Here is a 26303-nt window from a genome sequence, read left to right on the forward strand (position 1 = left end):
TTCGCTTTTGTCTCCTGCAAAAACCTTTGTGGCAGTTCAAAAGCTGTTTCCCCCAGCAAAATGTCTTTGCTTTGAGCTCCTTTGCTTTGTCCTCTACTTTGAGTTTTGAGAATTCCTTCTGAATTTCCCCGTTCTCAGAACCTCCTGCAGCCCTCTGCTGTACCTGCAGCCCCAGATTGCTGCAGCCCTGTGCAGGTGCCATAGAGATTCTCTTTGCCTTGCAAGAGGTGGCTGGGGGTGAGTGGAGTGCACCTGCCACAGTGCCTGTGGGCACCCCAGAGCTGCCCTGGCTCAGAGGCATGTTTCAACCCTGAGGGAGATGCATTCCCTCATCTTCCACTCCAAAATGGAGTAGGTAGGTTTGAGGTTTTTCCCACCTTTCTGAAGCTGCATTTAAAACACAGGCATGCCTTTGCCTCCCCACAGTCGGGAAATGGGCTGCAGTGATGCTCGTGACCCAACTGGAACATAGCATGTGTGGTTTTTGGTTTCAGAGGTGATGAACCACTGTGACCTGGGTGAGCAGCTGTCACAAGCAGTGCCATTGGCATGACAGACACTGTTGTCGAAACCATGCTTGGTGCCTGCTTACTGAGTTGGCTGCTGGGCTCTGTGCTTGTCTTCTCTTAGGTGTTTTCTCATTGTGTTGTGTACAGACTGTTCTGTTCTGTGTTCAGAAGCTGGGAACAGCATGCTTTTAGGATGACTAATCCCTACATTTTCTCATCTTCTTCCTCACCCTGAGGAAGATGTGGAGGACCCAAGTGTTCATCATGAAGTGAATGGGCTGAATGACAATGCCGTCGATGTACACATAGCCCCAGGGAATCCATTTCCAGCTTTTCCTTGTGATGATTGCAAACTGTTTGAGAGGGGGTCCCAACAGCTGCAGTGAATGAGCTCTCTCAGGTGAGTGGGAAGTGGCTCTGAGCACCTCATAGCTTCTTGTAGTCCAGGTTATTGCTCGACCTGACCACAGTGCTGCTGTCTTTGTGGTATTTGTGGTTACAGAAGATCATCTCCTCTGCTGAAATCTGCTTTGTTAGCTCTCCCTAACTGTCAATGAACTAATGAGCTGGCCCTAAACCAAGAAGAAGCTAATTAAACTATTTTCAATTCCCAGAAGCACTTAATTCATCCTCTTTGCAAGAATGCAATATTAAGTGAGATTGAGACTAGTTTTTGCCAGAGCACTTGAGAAACCTTTCCCATCCGATGTATATTTCCATGCAAAGCTCCAGCCTCCCAAATGTTGGGGTTGGAGGACATGCTGTGTTAACAAATCTGCCCAAGCTGCTTGTAGTTGCAGAGCACAGCTCTGCTCATGGCCATTTTCTATGCAAGCCACTAGTTGTTGTTTAAGAGCTGTATTTGATTGCCTGATATTTCTCTACCTCAAAACAACTGCAAAAAGTCTTCTTCCTTTCCATATCCCTTTCCCAGGTGTGTTTTGTTTCCAGCTTGCCTGGCTGGGATTTCTCTCCTTTATTTTGTAGTGGAAAAATCGAAGCTGCTGGAACACCGTCCTGCAAGAGGTAAAGCAGGATTCTTATGCAGAGCTGTTAGGAGATGGGTTTTTAATGTGTAGGTTTTCAACACTGGAGGTGATAGGTGATGTGAGAACATGTGTGGGAAGGATGCTGTCCAGAAACTGTCCAAACACTCTCAGACAGTGGGGCTCACAAAGGGATGGAGCATTGGGTAGGTTTGTGCTGGGGGCCCTTTAATTGTCCAGGGGGTATTTTAGCACTGAGGTATAGTGTTATTTGTGTGCTGTTATTATCCTGCAGAAAAATTCCAGCTACGTTTTCCCAAAGGGATTTATGCCTTCTCTTGAATACCTCCAGGGTCAGTGACCCAACACAACCCTGGGCAGCCTCTGTGTTCCTACTCTCTTAGAGAAGAAGTTGTTCCTAACATCCAACTTGATCAAGTCAATATCCATCAATACCCAACCTCATCTAGGCAACCATCCCTCTGACTCTCCAAGTCCACTGCTAAACCATGTCCCCGTGTGCCCTACCTGCATATCTCTTACACGTCTCCAAGGATGGTGACTCTACCACTTCCCTGGGTGATGAGTTGGTACAAGAATGTTGCCTGAAGTGTTTAGTTGAACTCGCCCTGCTCCTGTTGCTTCTTTTCCCCACACCCTTCCCAAAATACAACCTATGCGGATAACTATAAATGGCTTCAGCCAGAAACTGGGTTGAGATTTTTATAAGCACAGCCAGGGATGTGTTGGTCAAATCGAATGTGAGATGAGCGATGCGTTTGGGTGTGAAAACCATTACAGCACCTCTGCCAGTGCAAGAGGGAAAGAGGAATGAGTCTTGACAGCTGCTGATAGGGAGAGAGGTGTTAGCACTTGAACTGGCAATATGAAAAGGTGAGGAGCTGCCAAAGGGCAGAATTGTCTTGAGAAGGAAAATCAGACTGGGGTTTAGAAAAAAGAAAACAACCCACTTCTGGAGGTAAAGAGGGATGCTGAGATAATGCTTCAAATGTGGGAAGGTGTGGTACAACGAATGAATGAATGAATGAAGGTGTAAAAGGTGAACAGCTCACATCAGTGGATGCAATTGTTAAATCTCTGCTTCTGAGCAGCTTTTAATCTCTGCTTTGTCCAGGAAGGCCCTCCTGATTGTAAAGGGTCAGGCCCTTCTGAAGAACTCCAGGCATTGCTTGGTCACAGTGTCCATACCAGCATGCTAAGACCAAAGGTGAGATGAACTTTTTTCTTCCTTTTTCTCCTTAAAAAGAAATCTGCAGACATGGTGTTGGCGGTGCCTCCCGGGCTGTGTTCCCTGTCACAGGTGCCCAGGGTGTGCTGGAAAGAGTTGAGGGGCAAGTGAGCTGTGGGATCTGGGGAGGATTTGCTGCAGCTTTAGCAAAGAGGCTCTGAATTTCTCAGAATGGAACCAGTGGGGCTGTTTGGAACAGCAGCTTGGAAGCACTGCAAAGGAGCAGCAAAAGACCTGAACCAGAGCTGGAAGGAAGACTGAACGAGTCCCAAACCAGGATGTGGTCCAAGCCCATCCTCCCTGATGATGGTGTTTTTGCTGGGAGGTTGCAGAGCATTGAGAGCAGAAGGAAAAACCTCTGGTTTGTTTTTAGCTTCTTCTGGGCTTGGCCAGCAGCAGACACAGAAATCTCCATATGCCTCTGCTGCTTTTCCACTCAACATAAGTCTTCGTTAGGTCAGGAGCGCTGCGCATTTCCAAGTGTTGGCCTTTTATTTATTAAATGATGGCTTTATTTCCACCCGGCAACGTCTGCCAAAAGCGCTCTAAATGAAGAGCGGAGATTATCCATAACGCAAAGCGCTCCGCTCGCAGGGCTGTGTGCAAATGAAATGAAGTCAGCTCAATTGGATGATTGCTCGAAGCAATTTAAACCCAAATACATCTTGCTCGAGTTACCTCTCTTCTTTCCTCCTCTTGTTTTTCTTTTGGACACTGACTTGCACATTTCAGAGTCATTATAAGAGTAATAAAAAGAGATGGCTCGGTGTTAGGGGCAGGATGGAAATGACACGGAGCTGATGGAATTTGGGGGCAACGTAGGGAGATTTCAGCATCCTGGCTGTGTGCAAACATTCCCCAATCAGTTTGCATCTCGATTCCTAAAAAAAGAAAAGTAGTAATTCCATGATTTGGAAGCCACCGTTGTTTGGGTTGAGTTTGGGAAGTGCAGCTGGATGGGGTCTGTTCATTACTGGCCAACGTCCTGCCCAGAGCGTGCTGGGCTCCCATAGAGAACTCATGGCAGTGAGAGCTTCCTGCAGTGTGAGTGCTTTTTGGGAATGCCAAAAAAACACAGCTGGAAATAGTTGACTGGTACAACTAAAGCTTGGGATTCCTTCCTTAAAAGCCTTTCCTGAGGGTGTCTGAGAATTTGCCAAGCGTAAATGTTCTGGGTGTTGTCAGACAAGCTTCCTTATTTCCTGACAGCTCATGCTTTGCTCCCAAAAGAAGAGATGCTTGCGTTCTCCATGCTGACAGCTTGGCCTTGGGATCCCAGTCCCTTGGGATGGGATGGGGATGATGCCGTTGTGTGGGTTTGGATTTTCAGCCATGTTTCTCCTGGGCTGGAGGTAAACCTGAGGGCAGCACCCAGGCAGAATCCTCCCAGTGCCGTGCAGGCTTTGCTGCTGCTCCCTCACCAGATGCTACTGGAGGAAGGGCTTGATTAGATAACTGTATTGTGAGCAGCTCCAGCAGCCGTCAGGATGGATAAAGCTCCTGAAGACAAGAGAAGGAAAAGGCCTTCATGACTTCACCGGGTGTTGAGTGCAGTGAAAGCCACTGGGATGGGTAAGGACTGGAGGAGCAGCAGAAGGGGCTGCAGGGGTTGATCTGTAGGCAGATCCAGTTGTCAGCTGATGTCTCCCACTCAGGTGTTGTCTTTGGTGGTGGTGGAGGGTGTTGTGCTGGTGTTCGGCATACCCCTGAGCTGTGCTGTCTGGGGCTGGCGGCATTGCTCTGCCCTTGGCTCCTTGATTTCCTTTATTTATATGTGATTGTGGTTTGTTTGTTTGTTTTCTCCCTCGGTTGTTTAACTGAGGTTCCTCCCTGCAAACACCACTTTTCCTGCAGCAGAAATGAGTCATTCATGCTGTGAATTCAAGCTGAGACCGATGCTGGAAAACATACATTTAGAATAAACTGTCACAGCAAAGGGACGGGAATGCTGGCCCTTCCAATCTGGCCCCTGTTCTAACACTGGGAGCATTGCTTGGTTCCTGAGGGGAGAACGCAGGTTTGTGGAGGACAGCTCTGTGTTGTGCAATTAGAAGTGATGCTCTATAGAACTGGCTGACCCAGGAGGATGCTCAAGTGCATTTGAATCCTAGGAGCCAGAAATGCCCCTCTTTGCCATTGGCATGGGCACAGCGTGATGCTGAGCCTGACGTCCCCAGGCCCAGGTCTTCACCCTCCTCCTGTGATCAGAGTTTTACAAATCAGAAAATTACACATTAATGCTTCGGTTTTATTCCTGTTCATCACCACCTGGTGCTGCTTGCTTATTATCTTAACTCCTCAGAACGATTTCTCCTCCCATCCCCACTGCTCACTTTATTCTTGATGGCTGCTTGTGATGGTATTGAGCCAGCTGCGCCGTGGTTTGCAGCAGCACAGATTAACATTTCCACTTTAATTGCTGCCTGCCTGGGAAAATGCAGGGCAAGCTGTCATTCAAGCAATGGCACCGTGGAAAGTCTTTTCATTTGCTGCTGCATTTGTTAAATGCTTTCATCTGCTACAGGAGGGGGACAGCAAAGCTGAGACAACTCCATGTGGGGAAGGGCAACCGTTGTGTAAAGGTGGGAGCTGATGTTTAAAGATAGCTTGGGTTTACGGAACGCAATGATTTAATGTTTTCCAGCCTTGATGCTGTGATTCTATCCTATGACCCATCCCATCAGGGGAGACAACGCACCAACAAAGCCAGCCCACTCTGTCCCTGTGTTAACAACCAATGCAAGCAGGATGGTGAGCCAAAAGGACTGTGGTGTAAGCACTTTTGCTGTGCCGAATTGCTCTTCATCTCCTAAGACCTGATAGAGAAACTCTAGCACCACAGCTGGGTAGATACAGGGCCAAGCATTTGGGTGCAGCCCTGAGTCACAGCACTTCTCCAAACCTCACTGTAATTCTCTATGTCTGCAGGTGAGAAGCTCTGTACCACTTGCTGCCTTCCCCACCAAGAGATGGGGCTTTTTTAAACACTTCCCAGGGCTGCGAACCACACAGTGCACAGCAAAGTGCTTTTCTTTACTTCTCCAAACTGCAGCTCGAAATGAAGGGTTTTCCCTTTTCTGAGCGATCCCAAGTGCTTCCCAGCATCGAGGGAGCAGAATCACAGCAGTGGCTGCGTTTCCCTTTACCTGCCCCAGCATTTCGCAGCTCCTCCAGCCTCACTTTTGGCTCTTTCTGTTAAAGATCAATTTTCTCTCCCGTTTTCCATGTTCACAGCCATATGGAGGCTGATGCTGTGACCCCTCCTGTACGGCCTCACGCTGCTGCTTTCCTGCTCCTCTCACCTTCTCCTCCATCCTGTTTCCACGTTCCTACCCAGGCAGGTGCAGGCTCGAGGCGGAGCTGAGGCAGAAGCTCTGCCCCATCTGCAGAGGGCAAACACGGACTTTGTTCTTCAGCGCCGAGCTCCAAACGACCGCCTGGCGGAACTCTGCCCCATTTCTGTTCCCTTTGGGGCTGCCGCTCACCCTCTTTTGCTGCAGGACGCTCCTGGCATCACTGCAGGGTCACTCTGCCAGCACTGGGAATACCAGGAGAATCTGCTTGCAACACCATTAACAATTGATTGGAGATCTCCGCACAACACCCACCGAAGTAAACCTTCCCGCACGGAGCTCCTCTGTTGATCTCGGTAACAAAGGAGAACAGCAGGCGCAGCAAAGAAAGGGTTAACGCCGGCTGCTCGTGTTTCTGCCTTCCCTCTTTCAGGCTGGGTTCCTGCCAGGAGGAAGCAGTTCAAGTTAAAGGCTGGTGGTGCGTGCAGCAGCAACAGCGGGCGCATGTCTGCGCTCCCCAGCAGCCGGAGCAGGGAGGGTCAGCCCCGGGATGGCAGAGGGCTCCGAGTGCCGGAACTCCCTCCTCTATTACTACAGCGTCAAATTTGCTCTGTCTACCTATGCCACTCTCTTCTCGGTAGGTGCTCGTGTTGCTTTGCTGTTCTTCCTGCTGTTATCCCCCACGGTGCCACCCCAATGGGTTCAATTTCATGTTCCAGTGTCCAAATTTCCTCCTTCCAGGTGTCAAATCTCTACTATAAAACCTGGTGCTGTGCTGTGCGTTGGTGCAGAGTCCCTCATGCTTTGCACCAGCAAAAGAAAACTAAAATAAGTCAAAAAATAGGGTTCCAGCTGGTCCATAGTGGGGGAAACTGCAGCTTTTGAAGGTGTAAGCAAGCCTTGAGGCCAGGGGAATCAGCAAGAAATTTCCCCCATCCCAGCTCTGTGCATCCCCTGGTAACAAATTCAGTGTGAGCTTGGAGCCTTCCCAGGGTTAACCTTGCATAATCCAGTCCATAGTATTTACAGGTATTTCCTCCTGACAGCTAATTAATCATCTTTGCCCCATGCACTCTTGCTGCCTGGGTGTGTGTAGTGGCATGCATGCCTAATTGTTTCAGTGTAATTGAATGCACAAATACCTCTGTTGTTCCTAGGCAGGTTGAAGAGTAAATAGGGTTGCAAGCAAAGCTTGAAAATGCCTCCCTCGCCCCTTATTGATTTGTTTGTTCTGTCGTGGGAGGGCAGCTCTCAAGCCTGGGATTGATGAACTGCATCGTCTCACAGTGCCAGAAGTCTTGTGCTCACCTCTGAGTGTGAATGAGAGATTCATCACCACCCCCATCACCGGGGTTTTGTTTCCTGCAGGGATCCGAGGTTTGATTTCCTGGAAATGCCTTAAAGCAGCCTTAAGGACGATGAGGAGCTGCTGTTCTGTTTTAATTCCAAGCTGCCTGAATATACCTCTTGGCCGTGCTTTGCAAATGCAGATTATTGAGGGGATGTGCAATGCCATGCACTGGTGTGTGGGTGCAGAGTGAGACAGGGCAGTCTGTGGGGTACACAGCAGTGTGTGTGAGCAAGAAGAGCCTCAATAGTTCCTTGTTAACTGAGAAATAGATACAAAAAGGTGGTTTGGAATGACTCTGTCCCAGCCTGCGTTTAACCAGGGATATGTTGCTCACTGAGGACCCCCCCAGGGCAGTCCCTGTGTTTAGTCTGTTGAATCCACATAGATCTCACGGCCTTTCCAGCCCCCTGACCCACTTCTGGAGATGCACACAGTGTCCACCCAGCAGCTCTCCCATCTCATTAACCAGACGTGATGGGGTGGTCCTTTTGCTGCAGCCAAATGCACTCGGTAGTAATTACTGTGCGGACATATCTTGTTGCTTTGAGTGAAAGCCTTGAAAACGTAGCACCTCCCATGGAGAAGCATTCAGAATAATCGACTGGGAAGGACTGAGGAGATTTGGAGGGGGAGGTGGTGTGGTTTTCTATCCAGCCTGTAGGGGATTGGCTTAACAAAGAGAAGAACGCCATTGGGTCCTTCCCAACCCTTTTCTGTAATGGAAGCAAATGCGTGTAGGTGGGAAATCAGCAAAGGAATGTAGGATAACGCAGAGAGTGGCTTGAAACCATGCATGGAGCCAACTGCCCAGAGGTTGGTGCATTGCATGTTGGGCTAGAGCTTCCTACAGTGCACCCATGGCACTGCTGTGGGCCCATTACAGCCCATTTCCCCCTTGAGGGTTCCATTATCACCCAAAGCTGCTGGAGATGTGGTCTGTGCTCCAAGAAAAGGAGTAAAAGAAGTCTGCTACCCTGCAGGTATCTGGCCAGTTCAGGTCGGCTGTCCTGGTTCTGTCCCCTCAGCCCTCGTCCCCTCTGTCACATCACAAGAAGCTGAGAAGTTCTTTCTTTAGCATAGGCACTGCTCAGCAGTAACTAAAACATCAGCATGTTACCAACGCTGTCCTCATCCTAAATCCAAAACGCAGCACTATGGCATCTACTAAGAAGAAAATTAACCCTACTCCAGCCAAAACCAGGACACATCACCTGTCTGCCTGGGTTTGAAGCCACTATTGATGTGTCTTTCAGCACTCCTGGATGAGAAGAAATTACTGCCTGGCATTAACACTGACTCATCCAATTAATGCTGTTCACCCTGGGGTGAGCCATGCCTGCTGCTTGGCCCCTGGCAGGCTTTGAGGTTGCCCTGCTTTGGCAGAGATCCTGGCTTCAGAACCCCCCTGCTCTTTTGTTTTTGGCCATCATATAAAGCACCTTCTTTCCCCTCAGTGGCAGTTTGATCTTGCAGTTATTATGCAGAAATGGGATAATCATCCTCTCGTTAGACAGTAAGTGAAGGTTTGCTTTTTCTCTTGGATGCATTGCTCATTACCAGCAGCTGCTGGCTACCTCCGAGTTTGCACTGCATTAAGGTGATCACTGGGCAATTGGTGTGTAACTACAGAGGATTTACTGGCAGACTTCATTATGTACCTTACCACGTCATTGAGTGTGTGTGGTAGAAAGCAGTTGTGATGCCAGGAATCAGACATAGCTGCGCTGGCTGAATTCATGTGGCAAAATTAACCCAGTGATGGAAACCAGAGCAGCCAGGCTTTGTACAGGCCAGTGCAATCTTTGCCTGCTGCTTTCAATGCTCTTCTTCAGTTGATGATCTCATTTATGAAGCACGTGTGCTGCCCAGACCCTGGCAATGGTTTTGACACTGCCAATTTGCTCCATAACCCACCGTTTCTCAGTAGAAACACTGCTTTTCAGGGAATGTTTTGTTTTTTTCCCAGCTATTTTTCATCAAAATCCCTTTGCCACCCTTCAGTTCCCCTTTGTCCCTTGCTCTGTGAAGTGTCTTCTCATGCCTGAAGGTGCTTTGAGTGGCAGCATCTCATTGTATTACTAACTAAGGTCCAGCCTGCAGTGGCAGCCCTTAGCAGAGCAGGTTGCAGAGTGCTGGGTGGCTTCATAAAGCAGGATCTGAGCAGAAAGAGGTGAGAAATTCAGGCAGAGCAACTGATGCACATCTCACACTTTCCTCATAGATCATCGGCCTCGTGATCTTTTGCATTGGGATTTATGCCGAAGTGGAGAGGCAGAAGCACAAAACCTTGGAAGGGATGTTCCTCGCTCCAGCCATCATCCTGCTTCTGCTGGGCTTCACCATGTTCAGCGTCTCCTTCATCGGCATGGTGGGGAGCCTTAGGGACAACCGGACACTTCTGAAGACAGTAAGACTGGTGCTGCTGCTGGGTTGGTCTGGGTGGCTTCAAGGAGGAATATTAACGTATCCTAATGAGTCACTACCATGAATTACAGTGATGGTGTCTCCCTCAATGTTTTTAGCTCAGCTGTGAAGCCAGTGGGCAATAATGGGGAGAAGTTATATGTACAGATTGCAGAGCTGGCACCCAGTTACCCACATCTTTGGGAAGCTGTTTCCTTCCTCCTGGGGCAGCAAGGATGCCAATAGAATCATAGAATGGCTTGGATGGGACTCCAAGGATCATCAAGTTCCAACCCCTTGCCACAGGCAGGGCCACCGACCTCCAGATCTGGTACTAGACCCCATCAAGGAGCTTGAGGCTGCAGGGGTTTATAAGCTAGGTTATAAGCAAATGCCTGCAAATAGGGATGCAGCTCCTCAATCATGCTCAGCCCAGGCTGGCATCCACCGACAAACTTGTTGACAGCTCAGTTGGTTTTTCAGCTGTGACCAATGCTCTCTCAGTGAGGAAGATGCTTTTGGATGAATATTTTGTGCTGGTCTACAGAGCCTTCCTGCTGGTGTGTGTGTGCCTTGCATGCTAATGGCCCACATAACAGCTTCCTCTCCCACTGATTTGAGCTGATTCGCTTATTAAAATCAAACACTGGGAAGATAGCATTCCTTTCCCCTGGCTTGCAATATTGCTTTTAAAAATTGCTCAGCATTTGCATCTCAAATTAATACAGATGATGGCCCAGATCAGGAAGCCCATATTGTCTTTGCTCCTGTGCTACTGGCTGAAAATATCATTGCTTTCCAATATATCTTGTTTCATGCCACATGTGGTCAGGGGTTGTTTGCATTGCATGTAGGAAGGGGGTTGGGATTGAAGCTGCTCTGTATTGCAGTGTGATATCATGTGCTCTGTTGGAGGGCTCTGAATAAGTCACCTTCTGACACTGTGTTCAGAAGAGTCTTTAAATTAGTGGCCAGATCAGTCCAGGTATTTAAATTGTGGTATTTAAATAGCCCCAATAGCTTGCTTGCTGATAATAATAACAATTTTTAATTAATTCCCTATCAAATCAATTTGATCTTTCTTTGTGGATTCCGAGTTATCCCAGTGGGCATTTGTCTGGGCTGAGTTATACCTCTAGAACACAACCCTCTTTTTGCTCCTTCCATCCAAACAACAGGAAAATCTTTGTGTTTCTTTATAACATAAACCCAGATGACATTTTTTCTGCCAAAGCTGAAGTTCTGTAGCTTGTCAAGTACATTACATCTTCTTCTTTCCTCCATCTCAATTTTAAGCTACATGGCATTGTGTTCATCCTATTGAGGATTATGCCAAAGAAGGATAATTACTTCAAATTTCTGATAATATTTTCCTTTCTCTGCTAATACTTCCTTAGGTTTCCTTAATACCCTTTTTCTTTGGCTGGCTTTAGAAGTGGGAAATTGACACATCAGAGGGTAGGAACTGTCATCCTTGTAGCAACCCGGGCCAACAGAAACCCAAGCTCATTAACTGCATTTCACAGCTTGTCAGTCAAATCAATTCTGTAGTGGCACAGCTGAGAAAAAACGTAATCCTGGCCTTTTGGGTTGTTTTTGCCTCCCTACAGATATAACCAGCTTCACTCGTGCTGTGTGGAATAAGTAAAGCAACGCATGTGCAAGTTATCAAGCACAACAACCCTTGCAGCTCTTTTAGCTCGGATATAAGAAAGGGGGTGTTGACTTCATGTGTTGAAACACTTCATGATTTTGGGGTTTTTTAGGCTCCTTGGTCAATTATAGTTGGCTGCAGAGTGACACAAATGGCCCCATGTCCCATTAATGATCCCTTTTCTAGCAGCAGATAGGGGAAATGCTATTTCCGATGACGAATCAAACCTAGTTCCCCGTCTTTGAGCTGAAATGCTGTTTCCTCTGCAGATCTATTCAGCTTGATGAGCATCAGCTCAAAGAAGATAACATGACAACAGCCCTTCCCAGTGGAGGTGCACTTTATCTCAGCAGAATTGCTTCATACCATCAGCTTATAACAGGGGTTGGTTTGGTGTAAGATCTGGAAGTGCCATGGGGCAGCTGTTCCGTGCATCCCTTGCACTGGGATAAGCCCAGCTTCTGCAGCTTTGCATTTGTTTTATGCAAAGCAGGAGAGAAGCAAAAGCTGAAGTAAGAGCAGAAATCCAACTTGCCTCCCTTCTTCTCGGTGAGCCTTTTGGGTCCCTCTTTTACTACCTTGTGTTATCCCACACTGATCACACAGGGCAGGATTTGACTTTGGGTCTGCAGCAAATCAGCTGCTGTGCTCATTCTTTTGGACTTCTATAAGTTATATGCATATATATATATATGTATAAATACAGATATATTTATTGACCTATATGCTGTTTACAAGTGTGAGCAGTGCCAAGATGCCTTTTCCTTCTACAGCTTCTGATTGCACATGTAAATAGAGAGATTAAATGCCAGCAAATGTCGACTTTTCAGGTTTGGAGAAGGGGGGGTGAATTTGGAGAGGGGAGAGAACTCTGGGGAAGTGGGTGGCAATCACAAGGCTATTGTGTGAGTGGAGAATTGTCCTCCCAGCAAGGCAAATTCCCCCTTGAAGATAGTCGGATGCTACAGTCATTTGAAGCTTTGTGGCTGTTTCTGAACAAAAGCAATCAGAGGGGCTCGAGTGTGAAGGAGCACTTTGAGGTCTGAGCGGGGCTGAGCAGCTGGTTTTGTTCCCAAGCAGATGGAAAAAAAAAAATAAATGAGCAAAAATGACACAGAAAACCTCTGTTACAACGGAGCCCTGCAGAGCATCCCTCTGCCACATCGCCAGCGCTAATCCATTGCCCACAGCAGCCACTTCAACCAGCTTTGAGGCAGCGGATGTAAAAACATCAATGAGTGGCAACTTCCACTTGGTTTATTTCCACATCTGGAAGCACTACTTCTTTTAAATTGCTGAAGTGTGGGTGCACTGCTTGCACTCCAGCACCTCGTATGCTTGATTCAGCCTAATTCCACTTGGTTCCAACAATCTTGGAAAAAAGATATAGTGAGAAAAGGCTTTGCAAGGCCCTCCCAGCCTTCTTAATTCGTTCTCCTTTGAATCCATTTCTATTTCTTTATTTATTTATCGTTATCATTATTGCAATCATTATCATTTCATTTGACTGAGACAAAGCAGAAACCCCAGGGCAGCGAGAGCAACTTTCTGCAGGCAGTAGTGGCTGATCTCCTTCTTTAAGGGTTAGTCACCACTTGATTGGGGCTCTTTAATCATTGCGATGTGCTTTCAATGGGGATTTGTTTGGCCCAGGTTTGACTCCGGGGGGGAAACGAGGGAGCTGGAGCCCTGCAGGAGTGAATGATTCCTTTGCCACACTGATTATTTCCACTTTCACATTCGATTTCTTGCTGTGTCTCCATTCACTGTCATTCTAGGAGTGGTTCGGGATGGTTTTGCAAGCACCAAGAAGCTTGCTTTATTCCTCCCAAGGCTTTTATGTTGAGTATCACCAGCAAACTCCCAGCATGTTGTGTTCTTTTACTTGGTGTTTGCTCTGTTTTCTTGCTTCTGCAGGTTTCTTTCTTTTATAATCTCATCCCTGTATCAGCCTCTGCAATAACAGCCCTCCTTGCAGTGAATTAGTGGGGCTTCAGAAAACCCTCCTTTTGTGTTTTGCTTTGGGGAAAGCATGAGTGTATTGTAGCTCCGAAGCACTGCAGCATCTGTCTTAGTCTCAGGATGGGAGTGGAGAGTCATAGAATGATAGAATGGCCTGGGTTGGAAAGGGGTAGAAGTGCTTACTGGGCACCAACCGAGCATTTCAGGTGACCTTTAAGCTTCTGGGAGAGCAGACTTTGCAGCAAGACATCCCACCTGACACAGGGAGATGGCAGAAAGAGCTCTTAGAGGCTACCTGGGAAGGCACAGCTCCGGTTGTATGCAAAGCAATGAGCTCATTAAAGGCAGCTGACTGCAGCAAGTGTTAATTTAATGACAACTGAGGATCTTTTCCCTTTGCCAGGCATCTTGAGCAAGATAAATTGGCAACTGAGGGGGTTTTTTTAGGGCTATTTTCTCTCCGTGAAGCATTTTGCTTCACACTCTGCAGTTCCTCAGCGCGCTGCTTTTGCTTTGCAATTCTTTTTTTCCCCCCACTTTATGATTTTTATGTATTTATTTCTGCTTGCTGCAAACCTACAACAACTCGAGGCAGGGTTAGAAGCTGCTTGGGGTGGGTTTTTGCTCGGTCACTGTGCTGCTGGAGTCTTCTTAAGGAAAAAAAAGATGCCATCTTATTCATGCCTGGTCTGGCAGGCAGCAAAGGCTGCGATGTGTTTGTAGAAGGGATGATTGCAGGCACTGACAACGTTTTTGCTCCTTCACACGTGTTCCTGTTACTGATGGTTGCTGCAGTCCTTGGGAAAGCAACAACAAAGCAACAACAAAAGGCACTTTCTGCATTGTCAGTGAAGGGTCTGCCTGCTCCATTCAGCCATTGCTTGGTTTTCACTCAGGCTGAACGTTTGCAAGGCTGGAGATGAGGCTTCTGGCTGCTTTCCCTGCCAACCTTCTGGACACGATAAGGGAAACGTTGGTCTTTCTGGAGGCAAAGTGACATATTCCATGGTGTCCAGGGGCAGCTGGGCATCACCTGCGTGACCCCCAAGTCGTGTTCTTTGCCTCTTGGAAGGAACAGCAATCAGCCTCTGCCAGCTTCTCCCTTTCTGTGTCTGCATTTCTGACACAGAACTTGCACTTTTCATTCATTTCCATCCATTCACCCTCTGCTCTCGTGGAAGCAAAGAGCTTTAATAGCTGTGAACTTCATCTGGTGGAGTATTTGAAAGCAATCATTTTTCTGAACAGCCAGGTACAGCCGCCATCCCGTGGACTTATGCAAAATAGGGCCACGATTGCCTATAAACCAGGCAAGACTCCTGGATGTGAAGTATTAGCCTTGATTTCAGTGTGCGTGGAGCAGGCTGGATTACACTACGGGAATCTTGCTTTTTATGCCTTGAATTGACAAGCTGTACAGCAAAAACACAGACCACGAGATGGAAGTAGAGTGGGAGACGAAGAAATTGGTGTGTAGCACTCAATGGGCAAAACACAGGGAAGACTCAACCGCACCAACCTGGGCTTCCTGCTGGATCAGAATCGTTTTACATTGGGTTTGATGCACACTGTGTTATCTCTGACTATGGGATAATGGGTGTTTGGTTACAGGATTCCCCGCCTAATTAAACTTGGCCCATTAGAAGCTGATTTAGCTGATGGGAAAAGCAGTGCTGCTTCTCCAGTAGGACTGTGCTGGTTGGCTGTTAGCAAACAGGCACAGTGCACAGCTCAGCCAGAGGTGGCTAATGAGAACCCTGCAGTTCGGGGTTTGCACAGCAAGCAGGGTGCTGCTGCAGGGGTGCTTTAGTCTTAATTGAGCTTGGGAAGTAATTTCTGGGCACACGGATCCGTGCAATGCCTGCTTCATGACGAGGCTCTGCTAATAAACAAGTGGCCAAAGTGAATATCGTGGTAATAATTTACCTCCACTCACTTTATTTGTCGTATTTTTCCATTTTTGTTTGGATTTTTAGCTGGTTACCATGGTAACTTTCCACCTTCCTTTTACTGGTGAGTCTCCAAAGCTGCAGAGGGGAGGTAGTGTTGGGGAGATCAATGCATGTGAGCCAAGCTGTGATTTGCTGTCCATCCAATGCAGTTAGGTGCAGAAAGATGGGATCTTTCACATAGGACTGGGGCTTTAGGAGTTTGGGCTGCAGGAATATCAAACCTCCCAGCTGAAGCTGTTTGCTTCATCAGGACACCAATTTCCAGATCAGGCTTTTTTTGCTACCATTAGTCAGAGATGTGAGTTACTGCCCTGCTCTGGGGATGGAGAACTTCCCATTGGATGCCTGGCTTGGAAACATCAATGTTCAGCCAAGAACTGGCATCCCATCCTAATAGGTGTTGGCATTTCTCTGCACACTTATATCCACCCAGAGGAAATACTTTCTTCCACTGCATCCATTTTGCCTGTTTCCCCATGCAGAATTTAGCCATCCAAATTACATTTGGTTTCTTTTTTGATCCGTCCTTCCTTCCTGCCATTCATTTTACTGAGTAGCAAATTCAGGATTGATATCTTTGGAAGAGATTTGGAGCTCCCTGGGGAGATTGTAATGAAATGATCTGATTTCTAAGTGTCTCTGAGCATCTCTTGGTTTCCAGGTCTTCCTCATCACAGCTAACTGTTGGCAGCTGATGCAGCCTGGCTTACAGCAGGGCTAATCCTTCTCTGTCTCTTTCCAGTTCTTTTGGGTCCTTCTGGTGATCTTCATCACGGAGCTGCTGCTGATATTCATTGAAATCATCTTTGAAAACAAGGTGAGTGCCATCAGGAGACTGGAGGAGCTGCTCTTTGGCTTAGCACAGTGGCAAGCTACAGCCCTATGCATGCTGGGGGAAGATTTCCTTCTCACCTCGTGTATACACCTTCCTATGAGCTGAGAATGGAAGATGCTGGTTGTTGAAGGGAAGAAGGTTGGATGCTGCAGCCAGCTCTGCTCAGCAGCTTGCCAGAGCTCTCCAGAAACCTCCAATCCTGTAGGGAGCTGCAGGTTATCATGGTGTATGGGAAACTGGTAATCACAGCCTGAACCTCTGATTAATCAGCTGTGGGAACACAGGTGAGAGTAATTTAGCTGTGCTCCCTGAAGGGATGGAGCTTGACTCCACCTCCTCTGGACCTCATTTAAGGGCTGACCACCACTAAGGCAGCATCTCTTGGAGATTGCTTCCTGGTGGAGATTGCATCAGTATTTCCCTGTGAATGCATCAATATTGGTGAGTTTTTTCTCATAAATAACCTTTTGAATATCTGTTACTATCTTTGTTACCATCGTTGTATCATTCTATCTTACACATGGCATCAGTGGGGAGGTGTGATTTTCTAAGGAAAATGAGAGCACTCAAGTCCTTCCTATGTAAAGAAGATCAATAAGTGCTGGCATGGTGCGAGGTGGCTGTATTTCCATAGAAAATGATACAGAATTGCTGACTTTGCTCCTCTCCATCTTTGTCCCTTTTTGCTGATGCTCAGCACCACCCTGTGTGGCAGGAGGGGGGATCGCAGCTTTACAGGAGAACTCATGGGATGAATCAAGCTATTAGTGCGTAAATCATCCCTTAATTTAAATCTAACGTGCATTATCAAAACCTGGTTGGAAATGAAACAGTGGGGCAGAGAGAAAAGAGACCCAACAAGTGATGAGCCCAGGAGGCACAAATCTGCATTTGGAGCAATGCTCGTCAAGCTAGTCAAGATTTGTTTGGGTTTTGTATTATATAAGTGGGGGGAAACAACAAGGAAAGAGCAGCAGTGCAAGGCCACAGCACTCAGAGCTGAGATCTCACTTGGGATGCTGTCCCCATCCTGGGATCGTATGGGAGGATGATGGGAGTGCAGGATGAGCCCATATGGGGATGAAAGCAGCAGGGAGCAGAGGAACCCAGGCATTGCCTGTTGTGCTGGGTGAACCAGGAAGCAACGTTTGAATCAGTGTTCACAGGAGTGTTTTCTGAAAGGCTTTTTCAGTTCCTCTACCTGATCCCTTGCTGTCGGCAGGCTTTGTTTCCCACTCTGACATGCCTTCATTTTCTTCTTTTTTCTTCTTTTCTCCATCTTCATCTCCCAGTTCTTCCAACCCCTAATTTTCATGTCAGAGTGAATTATGAAGAACAATGTTTTTTTTTTCCCTCCTCTCATCCCTCACTTCTAACTCAGAAAACGTTCCCTTTCCCTCCCTTAGCATTTCTGCCTGGCCCTTTATCAGGAGCAAAGTGGCAAACCCACGTCAGTCTTGGCATAGCACATTTGGAGCCTGTGCTCCCGGCTCACAAATAATCTTCCCATGCATCTGTGAAATGCATTTTCCATTTGGTTAGCATTTAATTTGAAGCATCAAAGTTCCCTTAGAGATGCATGAGGCTCACAGAGCCACGATGCTGCTCCATGGGCATCCATTATGCCCCAAATTGGGACAGCACACAAGTTGCTGCTTCTCATTCTAGTAGCAGCCAGCAAAGCTTGCTATGAAAAGATTTCTCTGCATGATTTTCTCAGTTCGTGCTATTTTGCTGTTTGTTCCAATTGTGAGACGTGTTTGTGTTTCTCCTGTCCCCAGATGAATGCAGTTTTGCACTCTAACATTCAAGAGGGCATTCGGCACTATTACGACGACCTCGACTTCAAGAACATCTTAGATTTTGTCCAAGAAAAGGTTTGGTTTTGGAGGGAGGGTTGAATACAGGGGTTGGGGAGGGGGGACTCATGAAGTTTTACAAGCATATGCTGCAGTGCTATGGATGGGAAGCATAATGAGGGGTTCGCTCTGTGCCTCACTGAAGGAGGAGCACACTGCTGGCTCAGATTTGGTTTAGCATCAACCCTCAGCTGTCCCCCAGTCTGTATGTGTACCCATCCCAGCTGCAGCATCCACCACTGCCCATGTCAACCTTCATGCAGTTGCCCTCTTGTTTTTGGCAAGCACCTTCTCCTGGTGTGTGCAATGAAAACATCCTTCAGTTCTGTGCTGTGACATGGACAAGGAGACCTCGCCAGGATATTTGTATTTCCCATAGCAAATAGAAAACTCTTTGGTCATTATCCCAAACTGCAGGGGAACAGCTGGAAGAATGAACTAAGATGTGTAAAAGCCTCTTCAAGACTGCAGCAACCCTCAGGTGGGCTGCCTTAGGTAACTGTTAGAGATGTGTCATTGAGCCTGGCAAGCACTTGACTTGATGGGAAAACTGCCAGTGATTTCTCCTGGTAGCTGGGAGGAAAGAAGAGCCCCTGGCTTTCCATGGACAGCACTGTGAGCAAGCTGCCACAAGGACTTGCAAGAGCAGTGCTAATCTGCACCCTGTCCTATTCTGGGGCCTGGCTATTCTGCTTTAGCTTCTTCAGTTGTGTGGTTGTGCATCTATTAAGCATGGCATCTAATGCTTAGAGGCTGCCAGGATTTGGCAGCATCTATCCCCTGTTCTCAGGCCAACCTTCAGGTTGATAAACAGTTCTCCTTGCAGTTATCACTTCTTTTTGAACCAATCCTATTATGTGCCTTGGCTATTGCCTCTTATTTCGTAGCTTTTTTAATTGAGATTTCTGCTGATCGTGCACTGTATCCAATTAAAATGTCTTCCTTGTCCCTATTTCCCACTGTTCCATCTCAAAAAACCCCAGGTAGGTGTGCTTCAGAACAATGATCGTAGAGTCATAGAATCCTTAGAGTTGGATGGGACCTTTAAGCATGTTTTGAGAGGGGAAAAATGAAACCTTGAGATCTAGGAGAGGAAAGAGGGAGAAATCACAGTGAAAACTGCACACCCAGAGCTTGCCTATTGGCAAAGCCTGGCTCCCTTTCCAACACAGCTGCATTCTGATTAATGTTTCTTCATGGTCGTTTGGAGCATCACAAATATGTGAATTTTACCTCTTGCTTTGAAGGAGCCCATGAAGCTCCTTTGATGGAGGTGAAATTTAAGGCTGAGGGTGCCCTCCATGTTCCCCTCTCTGTAAATACCCACCTCTGGCTCCTGCAGAGCCATCATCACTAAACCAAATGCATCAGTAAGACCAGGAGCCCTCTGAAGGTCCAGAGGCTTAAGGGATCTCAGGGAAGATCTTTATCTAAAGCTTGGCTCCAACCTCTCTGGGAGGATGCTGTCACTCTGTCTTCCCTGTATGGAAGATAAATGGATGTGCTGTGAGCCATCAGAAAGAAGACATTGGAGCCATCCTCAGAGCGCCTTGGCAAGGAGTGGGGGCAAGATCTCTTTGCAGGAAGGTTTCTGTGGCTCCAGCCCAGCGAGGATCGGGCACTTACCGTATGATCTCAGCCCCTGTTTATGATATTTTCCTGTTGACTTCTTCACTTGACCTTTTATTAAGCTTTTCTGTGGGAGATACTCATCTCAAAGTCTCTTTCTCTGTACTTAGAAGTTGTGGCCGCTTCTGGCTTTGCTGAAAATCCTTTGCATGTTTTCCCATCCAGCAAGAAAAAGGAGCTTTGCAAGAATGTGCATCTCACTGCTGTGAGCTTCTGTGTTAGCACAGCATTTGCAAACCACGCACTTAAACTGGTATCGTGCAGTAGAAACAACAGGAAATGGTGGTCCTTTCCTGAATAACAGTTGTGTGTAGAAGCATGGGACGGTAATTTACATGCTACGATTATTGCTCAAGTAAGGTGGGTTTACCTGCCAAGACCAACTTGTTTTGTCTGCCTGTGAGATGGCAGATATTAGAATGAATTGTCCTTAAGAAATAATACTTATCCATTTGCATTACTCATTTGTGCTGATCTACTGCCCTTTGCAGCACAGGGATGTGGGGTTGGATGCCACGATGAGTCAGAAGCCCCACTTTGCTGCCAGTGATGAACTGCAGCTCTGTGCTGCTCCTCTTCTGTCTCTTTTTGGTAGCTTGCTGAGCTCAAGTTGGGGAGGGGTGGGGGTTCAAAAGCCAGGATTTGAATTTCAAAGCGATGTTGGTTCACGCTCAAACCCGAACAGCTCCAAACTCAAAGTAAGGCTCAGAGGGAGGAAGGCGCTGTGCTTGCACACCTCTTTCTTTCTCAGGAAGATGAAAGGCAGCTCCCACCTGCGCATCTCCTTGGAGCACATTGCTTTGAGGCCACTGCACAGGATGACAGCAATGAGCATGTGTGGCTCTTCCAAAGCAGCCTTCAAGGCTCTGTCTGCAGGCTCTGCTGTTGTTTTCTGCTTGTTATCCTTCTCTGAGTTCTGCAAGCCCCCGTGAAAGTAAAACACAGACCCAGGTCTGTCTCAGCTTATAGGAAATAAATCCAGGCACAACAGCAGTGCAGTCTCTCTTTGCAGGGAAGAATACACCCTGAGGAGCTCTCCTGCAGTCAGTAATGCTCATTACAAGGATTTTATATCAATTCTTGCAAGGAAAGCAAATGGAAGAAACTTCTTTGCAGCACTGGAATATTGAGTAGTACAGCAATATCCAATATTCCTTCGGGGGTTTTCCACCTTTCTTCCTAAACTAGTTCTTCAAGCTTGCCTCCCTCATTGACACAGATGGCATTAAAAACAATAAAGGCAGGTTAGAACACAGTTTGAAATCTAGCCTGAGGAACTGGTGTCTATTCCTACTCCTGTGGGCCAAGTATTGCCAGCAATCTACAGGAAAGGGAACAGATGCTCCCAGAGCTAAACCTGTCCCCAAAAAACTGTTCCTTGGAGACTCTGTTGTGCTTAAAAGAAATGGGGAAAGCCCTTTCTTATTTAGCACACACACACCTCCCCTGCCCACCCCAGGCTTTTCTTTTGAGGGGGAAAATTGTTAAGATTGAAGCTTGCTTACCAAGAGAAGGGATGACTCAGGATATGTTAAGCTCACTTTTATTCTGTGGAAAGCAGAATATGACATTCATTAAACTTTTATTATTATTAATATTATTGCCCAAACAGAAGAAAAAGCAGCTTGTTGTTGTTGTTTGTTTGTAGCTGCAGCATTTGATCTCTAATTTAACCTGACAAGAAGAGAAATGGCCGTTAGACCGTGGAGTTTTATCAGCATATTGCTAAATAGCACCAACTAGTTGAGTGTTCATTCAAGGCACTGTAAGAGCATCTCTCTTGCATGCCCTGAGAATAGGATGGATTAGTCACCTGTAATTAAATCAGCTGGAGCAAAGCATGAATGGGCCTCATCTTTCCTAGGCTTGTGAAAGAGTGATGCCTCCAACACATGCATGCACAGTCCTCTAGCTGCTGCATGTCTCTAAAATGCTGCTAAACGCCCTTGGTTGGTTGGTTTTTAACATGGTATCTTCAGCTTCTAGCTTAGAGTTCCAGAAAGCAAGAAGTAACTGGGGATCTCTTCATATTAGCAACACCAGAGGTGCACTGCAAGGCTGGAGGGAGATGCATGGGTGAGCTGGAAACGCTGTGCTTTTTTCACCTGCCTGCCTTATCCCTTCCTTGTCTTCCTTTGCAGTTTTCTTGCTGTGGTGGCGATGAATACCGAGACTGGGAGGTTAACCTGTACCACTCCTGCAATGGCAGCGGACCGCTTGCATGTGGCGTGCCCTACACGTGCTGCATCAGGAAGGTAAAGCAGCCAAGGCACAGGAAGTGCCTCTATTTAAGCAAAATCTTCTCACTGGTTTCTGCACTGGCTTCTTATAAACTGCTTTAATTTAGTGTGAATAGCAAAGCACTGGGCTGCACATTGCGTCTGTATTGCGCCAAGAGGTTGTTTGAAATGAGTTCCCATCTTTCTACCTTCTGTCAGACATTCCATCTTGTTTGGAGGATGGTTTGACAAAGAGAAGCATCTTTAGCTGTATCTCAGCATGGATTGGGATCAGCTGTTGTCCTTCCCTTTTGCACCCCTGTGCAGTGGCACGCTGTTCTCAGCTGGCTGCCACTTGGTTTAGCAGTATGGGCTTCACGTTTGCTGGCATCTGCTCATAACAAGGAGGTTTTGCTGTTAGAGGAGACATGAGAAGAGCTTAAGAAAAAAGCCAGGAGCTGGACAAGAAAAAGTGCAAATATCCTCAGCTGCCGTAGCTTAAAAACTCTGTCAATATTGCTGAAAATAATGTACTGCCATAATGCTCTCTTTAACACTGGTGATGGACCCCTGGGCCCCCTTTGCAGGACTGCAGTACTGATGGACTGATAATCACCAGCCAACTCTGAACTTGTGCAGAGCTTGCTTTATCTTGCTTGTATACCTGCATGTATCTTAAATCTAACATAGTTGTTGGCCTTCGTATTTATTTTTCAATAGAAAAATAAAAGGGGGGGGGGGAAATGTGATGTATTTTGCTATCAGTGGAAGGCTGGCATGCAAATCAGCTGCAAAAATAATTATTTTCTCTAATCAGGGTGTTGATTAAGGATCTTTGTCAGCTCCTGAAGATGGAATTAGGAATTCATGGCCTGTCCTTTCTTTTATTACTAGTGAGGATTTGTTGGAGAAAGTCAAGTGTGTTTTTCAGTATCTCTGCATCCCCCTGTGGTTTATGACAACTTGGGAAACAAAACTCCTTTGCCTGGCAAATTGTTTTGGAGATGGAAGAAGACACATATTTAATGTAGTGGGTGAAGTAATGGAATCATCAAATTGATTGGGTTGGAAAGGACCTGAAGGTTCATTGAGTTCCAACCTCCTGCCACAGGCAGAGCCACCAGCCTCCAGATCTGCTTCTAGCCCAGACCTAAAACCATCCCATTTTCTCAGGGGAGACTTTTCCTGGATGCATCAAAATGAATTCAGGTAGAATAAGGGCTGTCACCTCTTTTTGTATTAGGAATATCCGTTCAGCTCTGACCTTTGCTTCCATGCAACATCTTGGCAAAAAATGGATCAAAACCGAAACTTCACTTTTCTCCTTTCTCCCAAAGACCTGAGGGAACAGATGGGTTGAACTGGGGGTGACTGAGAAACCCTTCAGTATTTGATGCAAGAAAGAAGAAAAGTGGCTATCTGTGCTGCAGCCAGATGCTCAAATGGGATGAGCCCTATAGAAAGCAGCGGTGTTTCACCAGTAAGGATCCCATGATGTCCACATGTGAACAGCAAGGCCAACTGAAAGCTGCCAAGAATGATGGTTTGGGGGTTGTTGTGTTCAGCGAATTTCTTTGTTTGCTTTTAATGCAAATGAAATAGCTGGATCCTTGATCGTGCACGTGTTCCTTTGTGTCACTATTGGCAATGGCAATGAGGGCGCTGTGAGTTTTCCATATCTGTATTCTCCATTACATGAGCCAAACCCAGGGTGAGACCTCATCCCTGAAATGCCAGGGGATGCCTTGCTGCTGGTCTCTGGATTTCTCTGCAAACCTTTAGTAGGCACAAGGACTAATTAATCTCCTTTGCTATGCCAGTCTGTGAGTAGAGCATTGAAGTGATGAGAGAGGGGATTTTGTGGCTAACACAGATAGGTGCAGATGCTCTTGGTAGAGCATCACTGGGATAATTTCCTTGCCGATTGCAGAAGGAACAAGCTGCAGTTTTATGGCTGGGACCTGAAAGTGCACATTTCTTTTATGCCGTTCCTTGCAAGAAAACATAATTTACCCCTAAATGTGCACATTTCTTTTTCATCTCTGTGCCTCCAAAAGCACGGGAAGTTTTTGTTTTGTTGTCCAGGAGCTTTTGCTGGTTGCCAAAGCCATCTTTCTGAAAGCGTGATCATTTCAGCTTGTTCTTATTTTCTGGATACAAGGTCCCTTTAGAATTACACGGCGTTATGGAAGATGCTGTTTTCTTAACGAAATAAGCCAAAAACAGATGAAAAGTCAACATCAGAAGATCAGTCCTGAGAGGTACGAAGCTGTCTAGGTCAGGACATGCTGGAGCTTCTGCCCACCAGCTTGGGAGGCTTTGGGGAAATTCCCCTTTGATTTCTGGAAAACCAAATACATTTAATCCTGGTGAAATTCCCTTTGTTAAGAAGGAGAGACACAGCTAAAAATGTGAGAAAAGGTGATTAGAATTAAGCAAGGGGAAAATCAAGGGAACACCTCACAGAGCTGCTTTGTTCAGTGCTCACGTAACACAAGGGTGGTCCCAACTCGAATCTCCAGACAAGGGATGAGAATCATCCTCTGAAATGGCAGAAACCAAAGAGGAAAATAGTTCAAGAAAATCATTTTCTTATTTCCTATCTGTTCTCTTTGGTTTCTTCTGGTCCAAGTTTGTGCCGTCTCTGTTCACAGGTCCCTGGAGAAGTCATTAACACCCTGTGCGGATACAGGACACTTGATAAAGAGGTAATGTTTGCTTTTTCCTTCTTCTGTACAAAAAAACCTTTGTGAAGCCCTTCCCAAAACACCCCTAAAATGACCAGAAGCTCTGCCTCACAATGGAAGGCTCTTCCCAATAGGGACAGCTGTTTCTGCAGCCCTATATACATTTTTTTTTTATTCATATTGATTAGCATCCCAAGGTCCTGCGTGGGCTCAAAGAGTGTGAGCACACGGCATGTTTGGGTGCTGTATGCAGGCTTTGGTGGGGCCTTTTGGGGAGCAGGGAGCTCTCTTTGGTCAGTCCTAACGCTGGCCCTGAGGTTTGGTTTTGGTGGTAGAACTGATTGTGAGACCCTCAAGGGTGACTGTAGGACTGTGTCACAGCAGAGAGATGCAGTATGGACTGTGACTGTAAAGGGAGTGGGGTTTTTTTGGCAAGAAAACCCAGGGAGGAAAAAGTCCAATCTAAGAAATGGATTCCCACACGCTTTGCCATGGCGCTCCTTTGCAGAATGGAGCAAACCCATCCAAAACCACAACCTCATTTCTAACTGCAGTGCTTCTTTTCGACCTTCCTTCAGCGCCTGGAGCTGCTCGACGTCATCCACGTGCGAGGCTGCATCCACGCCGTGGGACTGTGGCTGAAAGATAACTTTGAGTCCACTCTGAGCATTGTTTGCACCCTTCTGCTTCCCCAGGTAGGCTGTGGATCAAGCCAGCATCCTCTTGGCTTCTTTCTCTGTTCTGGGGGAGGAAAATGATTTGTTTTTAAGTAGCTTTTATATCTGAGATCCGTCCCGAGTGGGAATATAGCAGCACTTTCTAGAGCAACCTTAGCAAAATTAGCAATTTACTGCTGTGGTGCTGGCCGTCTCAGAGCACACTCCCACATTTAATTAATGTTCGAGTAATAAAATCTGAAAGCAAAACATGCATATGATACCCAGAAATCATGTTGCATTTGTTTTTACATCTCTCTTCAAACAGGGCGTAAGTATCAACCGAAAGAAACCATAATCATAAATTCAGCAGCTATTTTCATGCATCATGAAATCTGTGCTTAAATCATTGGCCATTACCAATGCCTGAGAATCCAGGCAGCTTTCCAGCACAAGTAATTAAGCTCTCCATCACAAATGCTTGATATGGTGAGAAATGTTGAGTTGCAGTGAGGGTTTCTTCTTTGGAGCACTGTTGGCACCGTGCTTGCAAAGATATTCATATCTCTTAGCTCTTTCCAGAATAATCTTTAACAGAACTGTAGTAATATGGCATTGATTAAGTCTCTTATTATTATTATTATTGATTTCCTTCAAGGCTCATGTATGAAAGCTTTCTCTTTAACTCCTTGGATATAACTTTGGGTTTGCCACTGGAGGTACTTGGTGGTTGAGTAGAGTAGAAGTTATTTGGGAAACAGGTGCCACACTGAGTTAGTTTTCAAAGGACTGACTCTCCTGAGTGTCTCAGATGATCATAGAATCACCATATCACAGAATCACCACAGTTGGAAAAGACCTACAAGATCATCCAGTCCAACCATCCACCTACCACCAATATTTCCCCACTGAACCACGTCCCTTAGTGCAACATCTAAATGCTTTTTGAACTCCTCTGATCCATTCAGACCCGTTCTTGATCTGAATGAAAACAATGAGGTGAAGGAGCAGTTTGCCCAGTCCTAGTTGCATTTATTGATTGCCATCTCTGCAGTGTGC

General features: G+C 46.6%; 1 protein-coding gene across 1 annotated transcript in view; it reads left to right on the forward strand.

Annotated features, from left to right (window-relative positions):
• LOC140262679 (tetraspanin-15-like) overlaps positions 1–26303 on the forward strand; it is a 30505-nt gene that overhangs the window by 353 nt on the left and 3849 nt on the right. Inside the window, exons 2-11 of the mRNA XM_072357152.1 lie at positions 746–909; positions 1444–1535; positions 2631–2723; positions 6082–6674; positions 9610–9795; positions 16102–16176; positions 17976–18071; positions 21824–21937; positions 24556–24609; positions 25167–25283. Coding sequence (XP_072213253.1) covers positions 6588–6674; positions 9610–9795; positions 16102–16176; positions 17976–18071; positions 21824–21937; positions 24556–24609; positions 25167–25283 — 729 coding nt within the window. The 5' untranslated portion in view covers positions 746–909; positions 1444–1535; positions 2631–2723; positions 6082–6587. The remainder of the gene's footprint in view (positions 1–745; positions 910–1443; positions 1536–2630; positions 2724–6081; positions 6675–9609; positions 9796–16101; positions 16177–17975; positions 18072–21823; positions 21938–24555; positions 24610–25166; positions 25284–26303) is intronic.

The sequence above is a fragment of the Excalfactoria chinensis genome, chromosome 25 (assembly GCF_039878825.1).
Source record: "Excalfactoria chinensis isolate bCotChi1 chromosome 25, bCotChi1.hap2, whole genome shotgun sequence".
Lineage (NCBI taxonomy): Eukaryota > Metazoa > Chordata > Aves > Galliformes > Phasianidae > Excalfactoria > Excalfactoria chinensis.